Genomic DNA, 13077 nt, shown 5'->3' with positions numbered 1-13077 from the left:
GAAAACATGGGCTGTTTGCATGTATAGTACATTAGTCAAGTCCTTTTATACTGAATAAATCAATTGTATATTTTTTCTCCCCTCCATCAGGCAGCGCCATCTGTACGCGTAAAACCCGGAACACAATACATCACACACTGCCCTCATACACTGCACAGAGAGGTGGGTGTGTATCTCTACGGCAGGATTATCTTTTATTATTTAAAATTATTATTATTATTATTATTATTATTATTATTATTATTACTATTATTATTATTATTATTATTTATGACACTTTTTTTTTTTTTTTTAGAAAAATCATCACTGATCTGTTTTTTTAATGTTCTAGTTTATCAGTGTGTGTCTACAGTCAGGCAAGAACAACTCCTGTCCTTTCGATCCCAGCAAATAAACCCACCCACGTTTACAGATACGGTGCGTCATCAATGCCGAGGGATTTCTAAACAATATTTGTAGAAATATTTCTTTTTTCCTGAATCCAATCAGGAGATTTATCTTATGTTAAACTCTCTGTAATGGAATTCTGTTTATTTATTTATTTAAAAAAAAAAAAAAGATTTATAATTAATGTTTCTTGTATTTTCTTGTTTGTTTATGAACATGGTTTTGTTGTAATAAGCCTTGATTGATTAGCCTTGAGTGCAAGTTACCGTCCAGGTAAAACACTCGGACTTTAAGACTCCGTTCACATATACACTGTTACCTGGGAATTAATCAGGGCGCTAAATGTGAACACGAAGGCAGAATGAAAAAATCCCAGGAATATTGATGCAGCAGTCTAACACTATGAGACTTTACTACAACATCTGGGAAATGGATGATAGTTGAAATGTTAGCAAAATGTGTGCGTTAAGTGGCAACATAAGGAAGAAAATATCATCATTCATTGATTTATTCATTCATTCATTCATTTCCTACCGCTTATCCGAACTTCTCAGGTCACGGGGAGCCTGTGCCTATCTCAGGCATCATCGGGCATCGAGGCAGGATACACCCTGCACGGAGTGCCAACCCATCACAGGGCACACACACACTCTCATTCACTCACGCACACACATTCACTCACACACTACGGACAATTTTCCAGAGATGCCAATCAACCTACCATGCATGTCTTTGGACCGGAGGAAACCGGAGTACACACACACACACACACACACACACACACACACACACACACACACACCACTCAAAAACATGGCATAATATGATTTGAATATGAAAACACAACGTGTGTGTGTGTGTGTGTGTGTGTGTGTGTGTGTGTGTGTGTGTGTGTGTAGCCTGTTTTTGGGTGATCAGATGGCATCTGGTAGGCAAAATAGACATAACAAATGTAAAATGTTCACAAATGTAATCTGATCACACAGAATGGTAATCATTGTAGATTTTTTGATTTATAAGCATTCAAGTCAATTTGACCTGGAAAAAAACAGACACACACACACACACACACACACACACACACACACACACACACACACACACACACACACACACACACACCACTCAAAAACATGGCATAATATGATTTGAATATGAAAACACAACGTGTGTGTGTGTGTGTGTGTGTGTGTGTGTGTGTGTGTGTGTGTGTGTATGTGTCTGTGTGTAGCATCATTTCGGTACATCATATTTTTCCCTCTGCTAGGCAAAGGCATATCAAAAGTGTGAAATATTTACAAATGTGTAGCTTTTCTTTTTTCTGGAGGCCTAATGAAATACAATGCCCAATTTTTTAGTGTGTGTGTGTGTGTGTGTGTGTGTGTGTGTGTGTGTGTGTGTGTGTGTGTGTGTGTGTGTGTGTTTTGGGTGTGTGTGTTAGTGGACATTTTATGTGCGCATTTTTGTGTCTGTATGTTCATTGCGCTGAAAAGGGCAAAAGCGTGACCTATTGCCCCACTAAATGTGGCCGAGTCAAATTGACTCGGGAGGACTTGAGGAGGAATGTATTTATTTTACGAACACATAGTTCAACGACAATAGACTAAATTAATTTTACTTGCAAAGTTCATAATTTGGAACAATCGTGGTAAATTTCAGGCAAATATGTGGAAGGAAACCCAAGTTATGACACATTAAACTTTCCAGATGAGTCAAATAGACCGCAGGTCTGCACAAGGGTTAAATACATATTTTATTTTGCATCATTATATCACACGGATGTTGGAGCTGACATACAATCTCATGCATGAATACGTTCATGTGCGAGTGTGAGAATGCGAGTCCTGGCAGAAGCTGTGTTTAGGCCTGAATGGCCTGGGCGACGGACTCATAGAAAGACTGGAATTTGGCTCTCAGGGTCTCCATATAGGGCTCGATTTGGCCTTGGAGCTGGGTGGTGTGGGGTGCCAGCTTTCCCTTGACATCCTCGATGGCCTTCAGCATGTGCTCCTTGTATTCATCAGCCACGGGGCTGGCCAGGTCCTTCAGGTTCTGTAGCCTTTCTGTGAGCTTTCCACGCACAGCCTCGACAATAGGGGCAAGCTTGGTCTTGGTCTCCTCAATGTTGGTGTCCACTTTGGCCTTCAGGTCATCGAGGGCAGGCTGAAGCTTCTGGCGAAGAGCATTGATCTCCTTCTGATTATCAACCATGTAGTCACGGAAGATGGGGATGAGACGCTCGCCATACTCGTCCAGGTGCTTCTCGATGGCTTGGCGCAGCTCAGCACGGTGTGGCTCCACTTTGGCATGAAGGTCATCCAGTTCTTTTAGGAAGTAATTGTGCACAGCCTGGGTTCCTTCAACCAACTGGTTGGCAAAGGGTTTCAGGGGGGTGGAGGTGGAATCAGCATATTTCTGCAGGTTGTCAAGGCTCTGTGTCAGCTTCAGCCTTAGGAGGAGCAGAAATAGAGAAGATTGGAGGTTGCACAGATCTATCCCCAAGTACTTGCTCACGAATTCTGCCATTGTACATTTGGTTGCTTCACATCATAGTGAATAAGCTTACTCAGTTAAGCGGAGCAAAACAACAAGGGCTTACTTGTACTGCTCATATTCGCCTCCATCCAGGTTCTCTAGAGCCTTGTAGGCCTGGTCCTTCACCTGGGTCAGGTAGACCAAGGCAGCTGCCTTGTAGTGTTCCAGCTGGGTGGGAGCATCGGCCTGCAGGGTGCGGGCATGACAGCCTGGGGACAAACAAAATGTCTGTTAGGCCTGAACTGGTTCTGGAAGGAGTGCAAGTTAACTACAAATGGTAGTGTAATGAATGAACATCCTGCGACATCATATTGTATAGCGTTACTCTACCCTGTCAGTCAGAGCTATTCTAGCCAATCATGGGCCTACAAATGGAGTACAGATAGTACTAACAAATTCTGCCTATTTTATTCATTCATTCATTCATTCATTCATTCATTTTCTACCGCTTGTCCGAACTTCTCGGGTCATGGTGCATCGAGGCAGGATACACCCTGGACCGAGTGCCAACCCTTCACAGGGCACATACACACTCTCATTCACTCATGCAATCACACACTACAATTTTCCAGAGATGCCAATCAACCTACCATGCATGTCTTTGGACAGGGGGAGGAAACCGGAGTACCCAGAGGAAACCCCCAAGGCACGGGGAGAACATGCAAACTCCACACACACAAGGCGGAGGCGGGAATCGAACCCCCAACCCTGGAGGTGTGAGGCGAACGTGCTAACCACTAAGCCACCGTGCCCCTATTTCATTCATCTGGTAGCAAATGCGTTGTGTGAACCAAGAGGACTTTACATCCAGCCAGTGACAGAAAATAAACATTTGTAGTAAACCTCAGGTGAACTGGTACAGCATAAACACACAAAGGAAGGCAAAGTCGGAAAGACGGAGAGTTGCAGACCAACGAGACTCACCCAAAGCCAAGAGGAGGGTCAGGGCAAGAGCTACGACTTTCATAATGACGCCTAGGAAAGGATTCAAATATAAATACATTTAAGAAACCAGACAATTACAACAAGAAATCCTTAAATAAAAACAATATTAATATGGAGCACCAGTTACACACCAGTGCTTTAGAGGTTTAAGACTAGAAACGTAATAGAAGTACAGATTAAATGTTAGCAATTTTCTCTCCGAAAGAACATCGTTAAATAAAGTTGTTACAGTCGCTCCTTCAGCCTCCTGTACGTCAGCTCTTACCTTAGTGGTGACGGATCCCAACTGTAGAGATGCAGAGTTTATATATACACCTGAATCTGTGTGTGTGTGTGTGTGTGTGTGTGTGTGTGTGTGTGTGTGTGTGTGTGTGTGTGAATCAGTTGGACTCCAGACCTCCTACATGGAAAGCTGAAGTTCGAAGGTTACGCTCCTGAATCACAGAATAATATCTGCCATGAGTTAATCAGCTCAGTGAGCGCTCGCAAGACGTCAGAGGTAATAGATGAATCGGATGAATAATCAATATCACCAATCAAACACACACACACACACACACACACACACACACACACACACATACTTAGTCAAAAGTCAAAGGTCACTTCGAGCCAAGTCTTTGATTCAAGATAAGTTTCTGCTACGTTTTCTCTTAAAGACGTTAATATTATTGATTTATTTTTATTCTGTGTTATTTCTTTTTTAAAGTTTATAGCTAATATATTAACACTAAAAAAACGGATTACAATTATTTGGATAAAAAAAAACTAAATCTGTACATTTTTATAGAAATCTTTATTTTTATAAAAAAAACTATCCGAAATGTACTTTAATATAGTGTTAATTAGATTCATCAAGTAGCATAAAGGGCAACCGTTTGGTCGTATAGTTCCAAATAAATAAATAACTAAATAACTAACTAAATAAATAAATATTTAAAAAAAAAAATGTTATAGTTTCTGTAAACTTTTGGAAATATCTATCTATCTATCTATCTATCTATCTATCTATCTATCTATCTATCTATCTATCTATCTATCTATCTATTTATTTATTTATTCATTCATTCATTCATTCATTTATTCCATATATATATATTTTTTTACATATAAACGCTGATGTTAATGCTAATCAATCTATACCAGTATATAATCTCAGTGTTCCATGCACATGGCTGTCTGGATTAATCCCAGCAGATCCACACGCATGCCAAAGGTCAGAGGCGGTCAGCCGTTTAGCCGAGATAAGATATGCAGAGGCACACGTGTGCATTTACAGTTAACAGCAGCTTACATGTCTTTAGTCAGTCCACTATAATAAAGCAGTGATCAGGTTATATATCAGCTGGTTCTGTAACGTGTCTCACACACAACTCAGCTTCATTCCTTCTGCTAGTTAGATCCCTTTAACGTGTTCATATTTAATCCGTTCCTCATACGTCAATAGTGTTTTCTGAAATATGTGACTTTGTGGACATTTCACAGGGTTTCTTTATTCACCGGTGATTTTTACACACAGTATTTATATTATATTTCATATTGCATTCCTTGCATTAATGAGGAACATTTTACAGGATAGGTCACACATTTTCTGAATGTTTTTGATCCATTTGACAAGAAATAAGTAAACTCTTGTGTCATTATACACCGTTAAGAAAAAGTCGGTCATACAGGCTTTTATTTGCTTTAATAATGTATTTCATTATTACATAAAATATGTGCACATTAACCTGCTGTATGTTACGGCCTGTATTCATCGCTGATAATTATCACAACTAGGTCAAAGCAACGCTCAGAAGCTCTCCTCAGCACAATAGGAGTAAAAGCAGAGCTTCTTATTTAAATGCTTCAATAAACTGAGTCGGGCCGAATAATAAACAAAAAACAAAACAAACGTGTAGCCAATGAGCAGAAAGGGGCGGGCTTGTTATTATGCGGCAGAGAGAGTGTTCAGTGCGCATGTGTGACATCAGCAGAAAGCGGTTTTAACATTGACATGGAGGATAAAAACAAAGAAAGAAAGCGAAGGAAGGCTTACAATAAGGCAAGAAGTAGGACGTGTTAATATAGGATCAGCTTTCCAGCGCTGGAGAGAACTGAAGGAGCAGGAAGTTGGCCACATATTCACAGATTGGAGTTTCCCGAGTCAATAACTCCTGAGCTAAACGCTGTTACTACACAAATAACACCTCTTTTCTATCGTAGTAATGTAGAGAGGCAGCTACAACCGCGTTTTGTGTAGTAACAGCGTTTAGCTCAGGAGTTATCGACTCGGGAAACTCCGACCTGTGAATATGTGGCCGACTTTACTTAAGACGCCGAGGCGCTTTTTTCCTTCTCGATAGGTGAGTAACGTTGGTTTTGCTTTGTTACACAGAACTAATATATGCCTTTGTCCTTTACATTATTATGCTTGTGTGTCATTTTTGCTTGTTTGTTTATCTACAATCGTATTGTTCTTCCCTTCAGCTGTGATAAAGTTTCTTTCTGTTAGTCGCCTGGGTTACGTACGTATGTGTGGGCGGAGCTATCGATACAGGGGTGGGACCCATTTGGGTTAGGGGCGTGTTTGTTTTGGTGATTTTATATGTCAACAATGGCTTTCAAAAATGGGAGACCCCACCTTTAACCTTTAAAGGGTCCTACAGCATTAAACCCTGTTTAAACCCAGCAAACAATTTTTGGTTCCCAAAACATTCCCACAACACAATTGTTTTAGATTTTGTTTAAAATGTTTCAGGAACATTCTGGAAAGGTTATTTTTTTTGGTAAACTAACAAAAACCCTTAGAGAACATTCGTAGAATGTTACTATTTGGCAGAGGTGAGAGTAAGTCACACACGTGCAAGTCTCAAGTAAGTCTCAAGTCATGAATGTCAAGTCAAAGTCAAGTCGAGTCTTTTTTTAATATTTGTCACGTCTCAAATTTGCGAATTAAGTGTGACTCAAGGCAAGTCATACTGTATGACTCGATTCTGCTAATGTCACACATGCGCACTGAACACTCTCACTGCCGCATATTGACAAGCCCCGCCCCTTTCTGCTCATTGGCTACACGTTTGTGACTTAAGTCTGACTCGAGGCAAGTCATACTGTATGACTCGAGTCATACTGTATGACCCGAGTCCCCAATCTCTGCTATTTGGTTCCCAGAAAAAGAAAGAAAAAAACAACAGAAACCATATGCTAACGTTAGTGGAACGTTCTGTGTTCTGTGAACGTTCTGGAAACGTATCTAAAAACAGTAAGGTGCTAAATATTCGCTGTAACAAACGCATTCCTTTAATAACGACAGTATAATTAACGTAAACGTGATCCCGATATGGAAACATACCCGATTTGGACGTATACCCTGTGTATGATGTTTTAAATAACTGTATCATGACTGAACCGGTTTGAACCGGTTTAGATTTTTTTTTTTTCAACAAATCAACATGTTGCCATTTTCTGGTGTTGGTTATATTACTGACAGGTAAAAATACCAACATGGTTGCAGTTATTTTCAGTCAGATATAAACTTTGTTTTGAACCAAAAGGAAAGTTTTTCCTCAGAGGAAAGTGAACAGAAGAAAAAGACAAAGATTCCAGTCCTAAAGTTGTGACATTATTCCTTCTTTAATGGAAAGTTTCACACAGCGTTTTCTTCAGTGTGTGACAGAGCAGCTAAGCTAACACTCACTGGCTGACAGGAAACGTTAGCACAGTTTCACAAACAGCTACGCAGGCATGTATTGACTGTTTATATACAGAGATGGAACTAACACACACACACACACACACACACACACACACACACACACACACACACACACACACACACACACACACACACACTTTGTGAAGTTTAAAATATTTTAAGATAGATGGATTCTGTTTCTGTACATAACATTCTCTCTCTCTCTCTCTCTCTCTCTCTCTCACACACACACACACACACAAATTCCTTTAAGCTACTCTGAAGAAAAAAAAAACAATACAAAAAGATGAAGGCCAATGAAAGAGAAAGAGAGGCTAAGTGTAGTCAACCATCCAAGCTGTAGCTGTGATTAGCTACAGAGCTAATGTTGTAGACGTACTGTATAACTAACAAAATGTCCACTGCTTGGTTAAATTTGTATTTCTTGGCAGCCATCTTGGATAACTGGAATCCCATTTTTAACTTTGCGCTCAGAAAAATTTGCACAAAGTCTTGTTTTCTTGTACATAAAAGCTACAAAGGTAGCAGACGCTAATATAATATATAGTTCTACTGGAAATCTTTAGTGATTTCGGTTCTTTTTACTTTGTAAATGAAATCATGGAGCTAATGTGTGAAACGAGCGTATAAAGATTTAGACTTTTATTTATAGGAAACAGTTTGGGGGATACATTAGTCTACATTCGTCTACATTCGTCTACATTAGTCTACATTAGCCTACATTAGTCTACATTAGCTTTGTAACTCCAGTGGATGAACACTATGTAAATTCTAACTTTGGGTAATGTGTATGTTTGTGTGTAATTCAGTGACACAGCAGCCATCTTCATTCCATACTCAACAGATCCTTGTGTAAGAAGTGTGTAAGAAGCTGGCAGTATCAGCATCAGCATCAGTTCAGTGCTACACTAAAGCATCAAAGGTGCTCACTGTGTCAGTGTTTATTATCCAGTTTACTGAGGTGACTCACACAAACACACACACGTGCGAGCACACGTACACACACACACACAAGTACGAGCACACATACACACACACATACACACACACACACGCATGCTCACACACAAACGTGCATGCACACATACACACACGTGCGTGGTCACACACAAACATGCGCGCGCGTGCGCGCACACACACACACACACACACACACACACACACACACGCTTGGTCACACACAGACATGTGCGCACACACAAACATGCGTGCACACACACACACACACACACACACACACACACACACACACAGTGCTTGGGTGATTTGTGAGGACTTTGTCTAAGTCTCAACACTTAAATAAGTTAAAGCACATTAGAAAAAAACCCAAGTGATTAAAATACATATTTCTGAAAATTAGCAAAGAACATTTTTTCCACATTTTGCCAACATTTATGACTCTCTCTCACTCTCTCTCTCACTCTCTCTCTCTCCGCATATAATATGTAATGATGTACATGTTCCACTTAAAGAATGAGACAGATTCCTGATCCCGCCTCTCTGAACCTCGCCGTGGTCCCGTCACCTTCTCTTACACGAGCGAGGCCCGCCTTTCCTGCGGTGTCTCCTCCAACAGCTGGAGCAGCAGCTCGTGCAGGGGCGTGGCCATGGCACCGTACCCACTGGCCGTCAGGTGCAGGAAGTCAAACATATCTCGGCTGGAAATGGTGCCGTCAGAGTGCACAAAGCCGCCACCCACGTCCAGGAACTGTATGGGTCCGAGACGGGGAAGGGCGCAGCGCAGGTAGGTGTTTACTGCTGCGTTTTTCTCCCTCAGAGGGTTGGGGAACTCGCCCCTGGGTAACAGACCCTGAGTGACACAACCAATCAGGTTTAAGCAATTAGCTGATGTTAATATGTAAATTATGCCATGTAATATTTGACTTTTTACCCATTTATTGTTTTATTTAATGTTGTGGAACATTCACTTATCGCTTTGGACAAAAATACATAATAATTTATTAATTACTTTATATACTGTACATTATATATGTTCTATCAGCCAAGAGCAGGCGTGATCTATGGACTCAGATGCTCCATGTTACACACTTCTCATTTATATTGCTAGTTAGTCAGCAAGCCGATAAATTAGCCTTTAGCTAGCTAGCACTTGCTCGACCACATGCTATCTAACCAAAATGACTGCATTTCCACTTCACGTTTATTCTGCTAGCTAGTCAGAGAGCTAGCATATTAGCATTAGAGCTTAAAATTCAAAGGGCTCTCTCTCTCTCTCTCTCTCTCTCTCTCTCTCACCAGGACAACGATCTTGGCCTTGGGAAGGCGTGAGATGAGCAGCTGTACTATGGTCACGATGCCCCCTGCGACCTGCTCTGCCGTGTGCTCGTGATTATTGGTTCCTACCCACAGCACCACCACCTGGTGGGATACAATCACAACACACACCAAGTTATTACTGCTGTACATGAGAATGAAACCTATGGGATAATCTCTCTCTCGCTCTCTCTCACCCTTGGCCTGATGTTCTCCAGTTCTCCGTTCTGAAGCCTCCACAGAACGTTGCACGTCGTGTCTCCTCCAATCCCAAAGTTGAGCGCATGGAGTGGAGAAAACAACTCTCGCCAAACCTGCACACAACAACCAATCACATCGCAGAACCCAGACTGTATCTCTAACTTCAATGTTAGACCCGACGCTAAAACAACTTCATTCCTGTTATCACTTATGTCATGTTGTTTGTTATTATTTACGCCTAAATAATACATTTTCTGACCAATCAGCTTTCAGAATGTTTTTTTTTCCCCTACTGATCCTGTGAGAAGGCCACATGAAATTACAAATCTGGAACAGCAACAGCAGCTTATTTACAACCCAGAAGACAATGTGGCATTGTGCAGCGTGGCGCTGAACTGCAAATGACACTTTAGGCTCTGTTTCCTGCTTAAATAACCAGATTCAAAAAAGCTTAAATGTGAATGTATTTAGTTCACAACACACACACACACACACACACACACACACCTCATATTGTTGCATCAGCTGAACCATGGAGTCCCCTACAAACAGCACGTCAGGTTCTGCATCTTTACATTCCTGCACGAAGCGGTTGTGCTGCAACACACACACACACACACACACACACACACACGATCAACACAATGTCAAATACACAAACTCTTTACATATAAATATATATGTATTTTTATTCATAAAACACACACCTGTGATATCCAGCGTCCATCACCCTGGACATCCAGAACCTGTACAGGTTCAGCAGCAGGGTTCTCCTCGTCATTCATTCTCTAAACATGAACATGGACTTGTAACATCAGGACAAAACTCACAACACGTGAACTTTCCCAGCATCCACGATTCTTGGGAAGAATATTGTACTTTTTAACTTTTGCTACTGATGCAGCGGCGCTTTAGTCCTTCAGCGTTTTCCTTCACGTTATCACTACTTCTGAGCCAGATTTCTTCAGTAAAGACATACTGTATGTTCTGGCTAAAAGTGAAGTAAACTCCATTTTCACTACTCCAGCTGTAACAGAGTCTCCGCCGTGACAGAGAAGGGACACACAGCTGTCAACGTTTCACAGGAATAACACAAACACAACACCAATAATATATATTTCAAATTCTATTCATATCCACAATATCACCTGCAACAGGACACGATGTAGCCCGTAAAAAGGTGCAGAAATCCCCATAATACACTGGTGTTAGTTGGAAATAAGGAGGAAGCTTAATACAGTCACCATTTCAGACACAGTGCATGAAAGCAAGCAAGATGCACGCTTTACATTCAGAATGCTCTAATTCTGGCTAGTAATACAGTGGATTTCTTCTGGTTCATGAAATGCTCTCTTAGAGCTCTTGTATATTGTCTAATCGGGTTATTTGGATGAGATTAGGCCGTAAATTACAGCGGCATCCTGCGTTAGAGGCCTGTCATGAAATGACTAAATGACCAAACAGGCTGCAACAATAACATTTGCATTATGTAGCATTAATATTAACACGCGTGCACACACACACACACACACACACACACACACACACACACACACACACACACACACACACACACAGTCTCACCTGCTAATCAGATGAATTCTCTAAAGCAGGAAGCAGACAGATGTCTGATGCCGGAGGATGCTGCGGTTTGGTGCTGATGCTGCGCTCAGTCTCGCACGCGCCCGTTTTTTTTTGTTTTTGTTTTTGTTTTGTTTTTGTTCTTGTTCTTTAAAAAAATGGCGACGCGATGTTTATGCGCCACAAAATCCTTTCTGTAGCTCGGATATGTTTGGAAAATCACGGACGGAGGGTTTTGATCAACGAAACCGGTTATATCCGCCCCTTTTCGGGGTTGCCAGGTGTGCGCACATTTCACCCTAACTCAGACAATTGATCCACACAAAGAAATCCTGAGTTCTAATAGATCTTTTTTATTTTATTATTATTATTTTTTTTATATATAGCTATTATACCCTGTCTCTATCTAACCCTAACTCTAGATTTAAACCTAAAACAGATGTCAACAAATTTTGATGACACGATCTGGTACTAATCTTTTGTTTATCTAATTAACAGCCAGGATCATGACTTGCTCTACAGCAACGGTGTCCGATCTTATCCACAAAGGGCCGGTGTGGATGCAGGAATTACTCCTGATTCCACCTGTTTAATCAGTTGTTCTTGGCTTTTAGTAGACTCTGGTGTGGCTTCTGCTTGGTTGGAATGAAAACCTGCACCCTCACCGGCCCTTTACGGATAAGATCGGACACCGCTGCTCTAGAGTTACTGGTTCTTAGGTCCTTTTGTGGCTCATTTTCCTGCACTCTGTTTCCCTTCTCCGAGAGTCGTGGATTAAAATGACAAAGTGTAATTAATTTATTTGGAGGATGGTGAAGGTTAGTGAGAGATGGCAGTCTTGTTGCCATCAACATGGGCCTGTTCAGTGTCCTGGACGCAACCCAATGTGGAAGAAGAATCAGCTTCAGAGAGGTAACAATAATCCACTCCGATGTTGATCATTATCCAATAACCATCGCATTTGAATCTGTGCTTAATGGACCAAAGTATAGTTATAGTATGGCCTAAAATTTGAAGTTAAATCTTCTTCTTCTTTTTCTTCTTCTTCTCTCCACATTAACAGGCATAAAGAAACACCCTGTCCAATTAGACCTCTGAGATGCAGCACCATTACACCAAGCAAATACCCCTCCTGAAACTGAACTGAAAGGCCCAATCTGGCAACCCACCCCACAGGTCAGCTCAGGAGCGGATCTCAAATCCGTCCCCAAGTGGACACCAAAGGCACTACACAGGGTACATTTTTTTTTAATTAAACATTATTTTGTGGTTTCATAAAGAAAAAAAGGTACGAAATTTGGGGGGGGGGGAAGAGATAGAAATAAAATCGAAACAAATCCGAATTTCATTTCAGTGTTTAGAAATTCTGCTAAATATCATACATTCATTATGATAAATAATTTGTTTTTTTTATTAGCTTTCTTTAACTCTATTGTAGTTTCTATTAATTCTGTTGA

General features: G+C 40.9%; 2 protein-coding genes and 1 long non-coding RNA gene across 5 annotated transcripts; 1 reads left to right on the top strand and 2 right to left on the bottom strand.

Annotated features, from left to right (window-relative positions):
* Positions 1-2117: 2117 nt before the first annotated feature.
* LOC125138343 (apolipoprotein A-I-like) lies at positions 2118-4237 on the bottom strand. 2 transcript variants are annotated; one of them, XM_027178085.2, is made up of 4 exons: positions 4133-4237; positions 3847-3897; positions 2987-3131; positions 2118-2836 (listed from the first exon to the last, which is right to left on the bottom strand). In XM_027178085.2, the coding sequence occupies exons 2-4, from the start codon at positions 3887-3889 to the stop codon at positions 2248-2250; spliced, it is 777 nt and encodes a 258-aa protein (XP_027033886.1). In that variant the 5' UTR covers positions 3890-3897; positions 4133-4237; the 3' UTR covers positions 2118-2247. The 2 variants fall into 2 exon arrangements, with proteins under 2 accessions (XP_027033886.1, XP_027033887.1); XM_027178086.2 differs by lacking the exon at positions 4133-4237 and adding an exon at positions 3999-4105.
* Positions 4238-8697: 4460 nt separating this feature from the next.
* Positions 8698-11905, bottom strand: pafah1b2 (platelet-activating factor acetylhydrolase 1b, catalytic subunit 2). 2 transcript variants are annotated; one of them, XM_047808950.1, is made up of 8 exons: positions 11624-11905; positions 11188-11241; positions 10919-11066; positions 10747-10827; positions 10547-10636; positions 10036-10152; positions 9821-9943; positions 8698-9374 (listed from the first exon to the last, which is right to left on the bottom strand). In XM_047808950.1, exons 4-8 carry the CDS (start codon positions 10822-10824, stop codon positions 9096-9098), a joined length of 687 nt encoding a protein of 228 aa, XP_047664906.1. In that variant the 5' UTR covers positions 10825-10827; positions 10919-11066; positions 11188-11241; positions 11624-11905; the 3' UTR covers positions 8698-9095. The 2 variants fall into 2 exon arrangements, with proteins under 2 accessions (XP_047664906.1, XP_047664905.1); XM_047808949.1 differs by lacking the exons at positions 10919-11066; positions 11188-11241.
* Positions 9172-10304, top strand: LOC125140273. Its single transcript, XR_007139562.1, has 3 exons — positions 9172-9308; positions 9824-9946; positions 10057-10304. It is a non-coding gene; the product is annotated as an uncharacterized LOC125140273 (long non-coding RNA).
* Positions 11906-13077: the final 1172 nt, after the last annotated feature.

This window comes from Tachysurus fulvidraco, chromosome 26 (assembly GCF_022655615.1).
Source record: "Tachysurus fulvidraco isolate hzauxx_2018 chromosome 26, HZAU_PFXX_2.0, whole genome shotgun sequence".
In the NCBI taxonomy this organism is placed as follows: Eukaryota; Metazoa; Chordata; class Actinopteri; order Siluriformes; family Bagridae; genus Tachysurus; species Tachysurus fulvidraco.
This window is presented reverse-complemented; position numbering and strand designations above follow the sequence as displayed.

Bases quoted from the DNA above. Each gene is read 5' to 3' on its own strand.
- LOC125138343 (XM_027178085.2), bottom strand. From the start codon at position 3,889: ATGAAAGTCGTAGCTCTTGCCCTGACCCTCCTCTTGGCTTTGG. The intron at 3,132-3,846 runs GTGAGTCTCGTT...GTTTGTCCCCAG, and splicing joins GACCCTCCTCTTGGCTTTGG to GCTGTCATGCCCGCACCCTG. The intron at 2,837-2,986 runs GTAAGCCCTTGT...GCTCCTCCTAAG, and splicing joins GGCGAATATGAGCAGTACAA to GCTGAAGCTGACACAGAGCC.
- pafah1b2 (XM_047808950.1), bottom strand. From the start codon at position 10,824: ATGAATGACGAGGAGAACCCTGCTGCTGAACCTGTACAGGTTCTGGAT. The intron at 10,637-10,746 runs GTGTGTGTTTTA...TGTGTGTTGCAG, and splicing joins ATGGACGCTGGATATCACAG to CACAACCGCTTCGTGCAGGA. The intron at 10,153-10,546 runs GTGTGTGTGTGT...TGTTGTGTGCAG, and splicing joins AGCTGATGCAACAATATGAG to GTTTGGCGAGAGTTGTTTTC.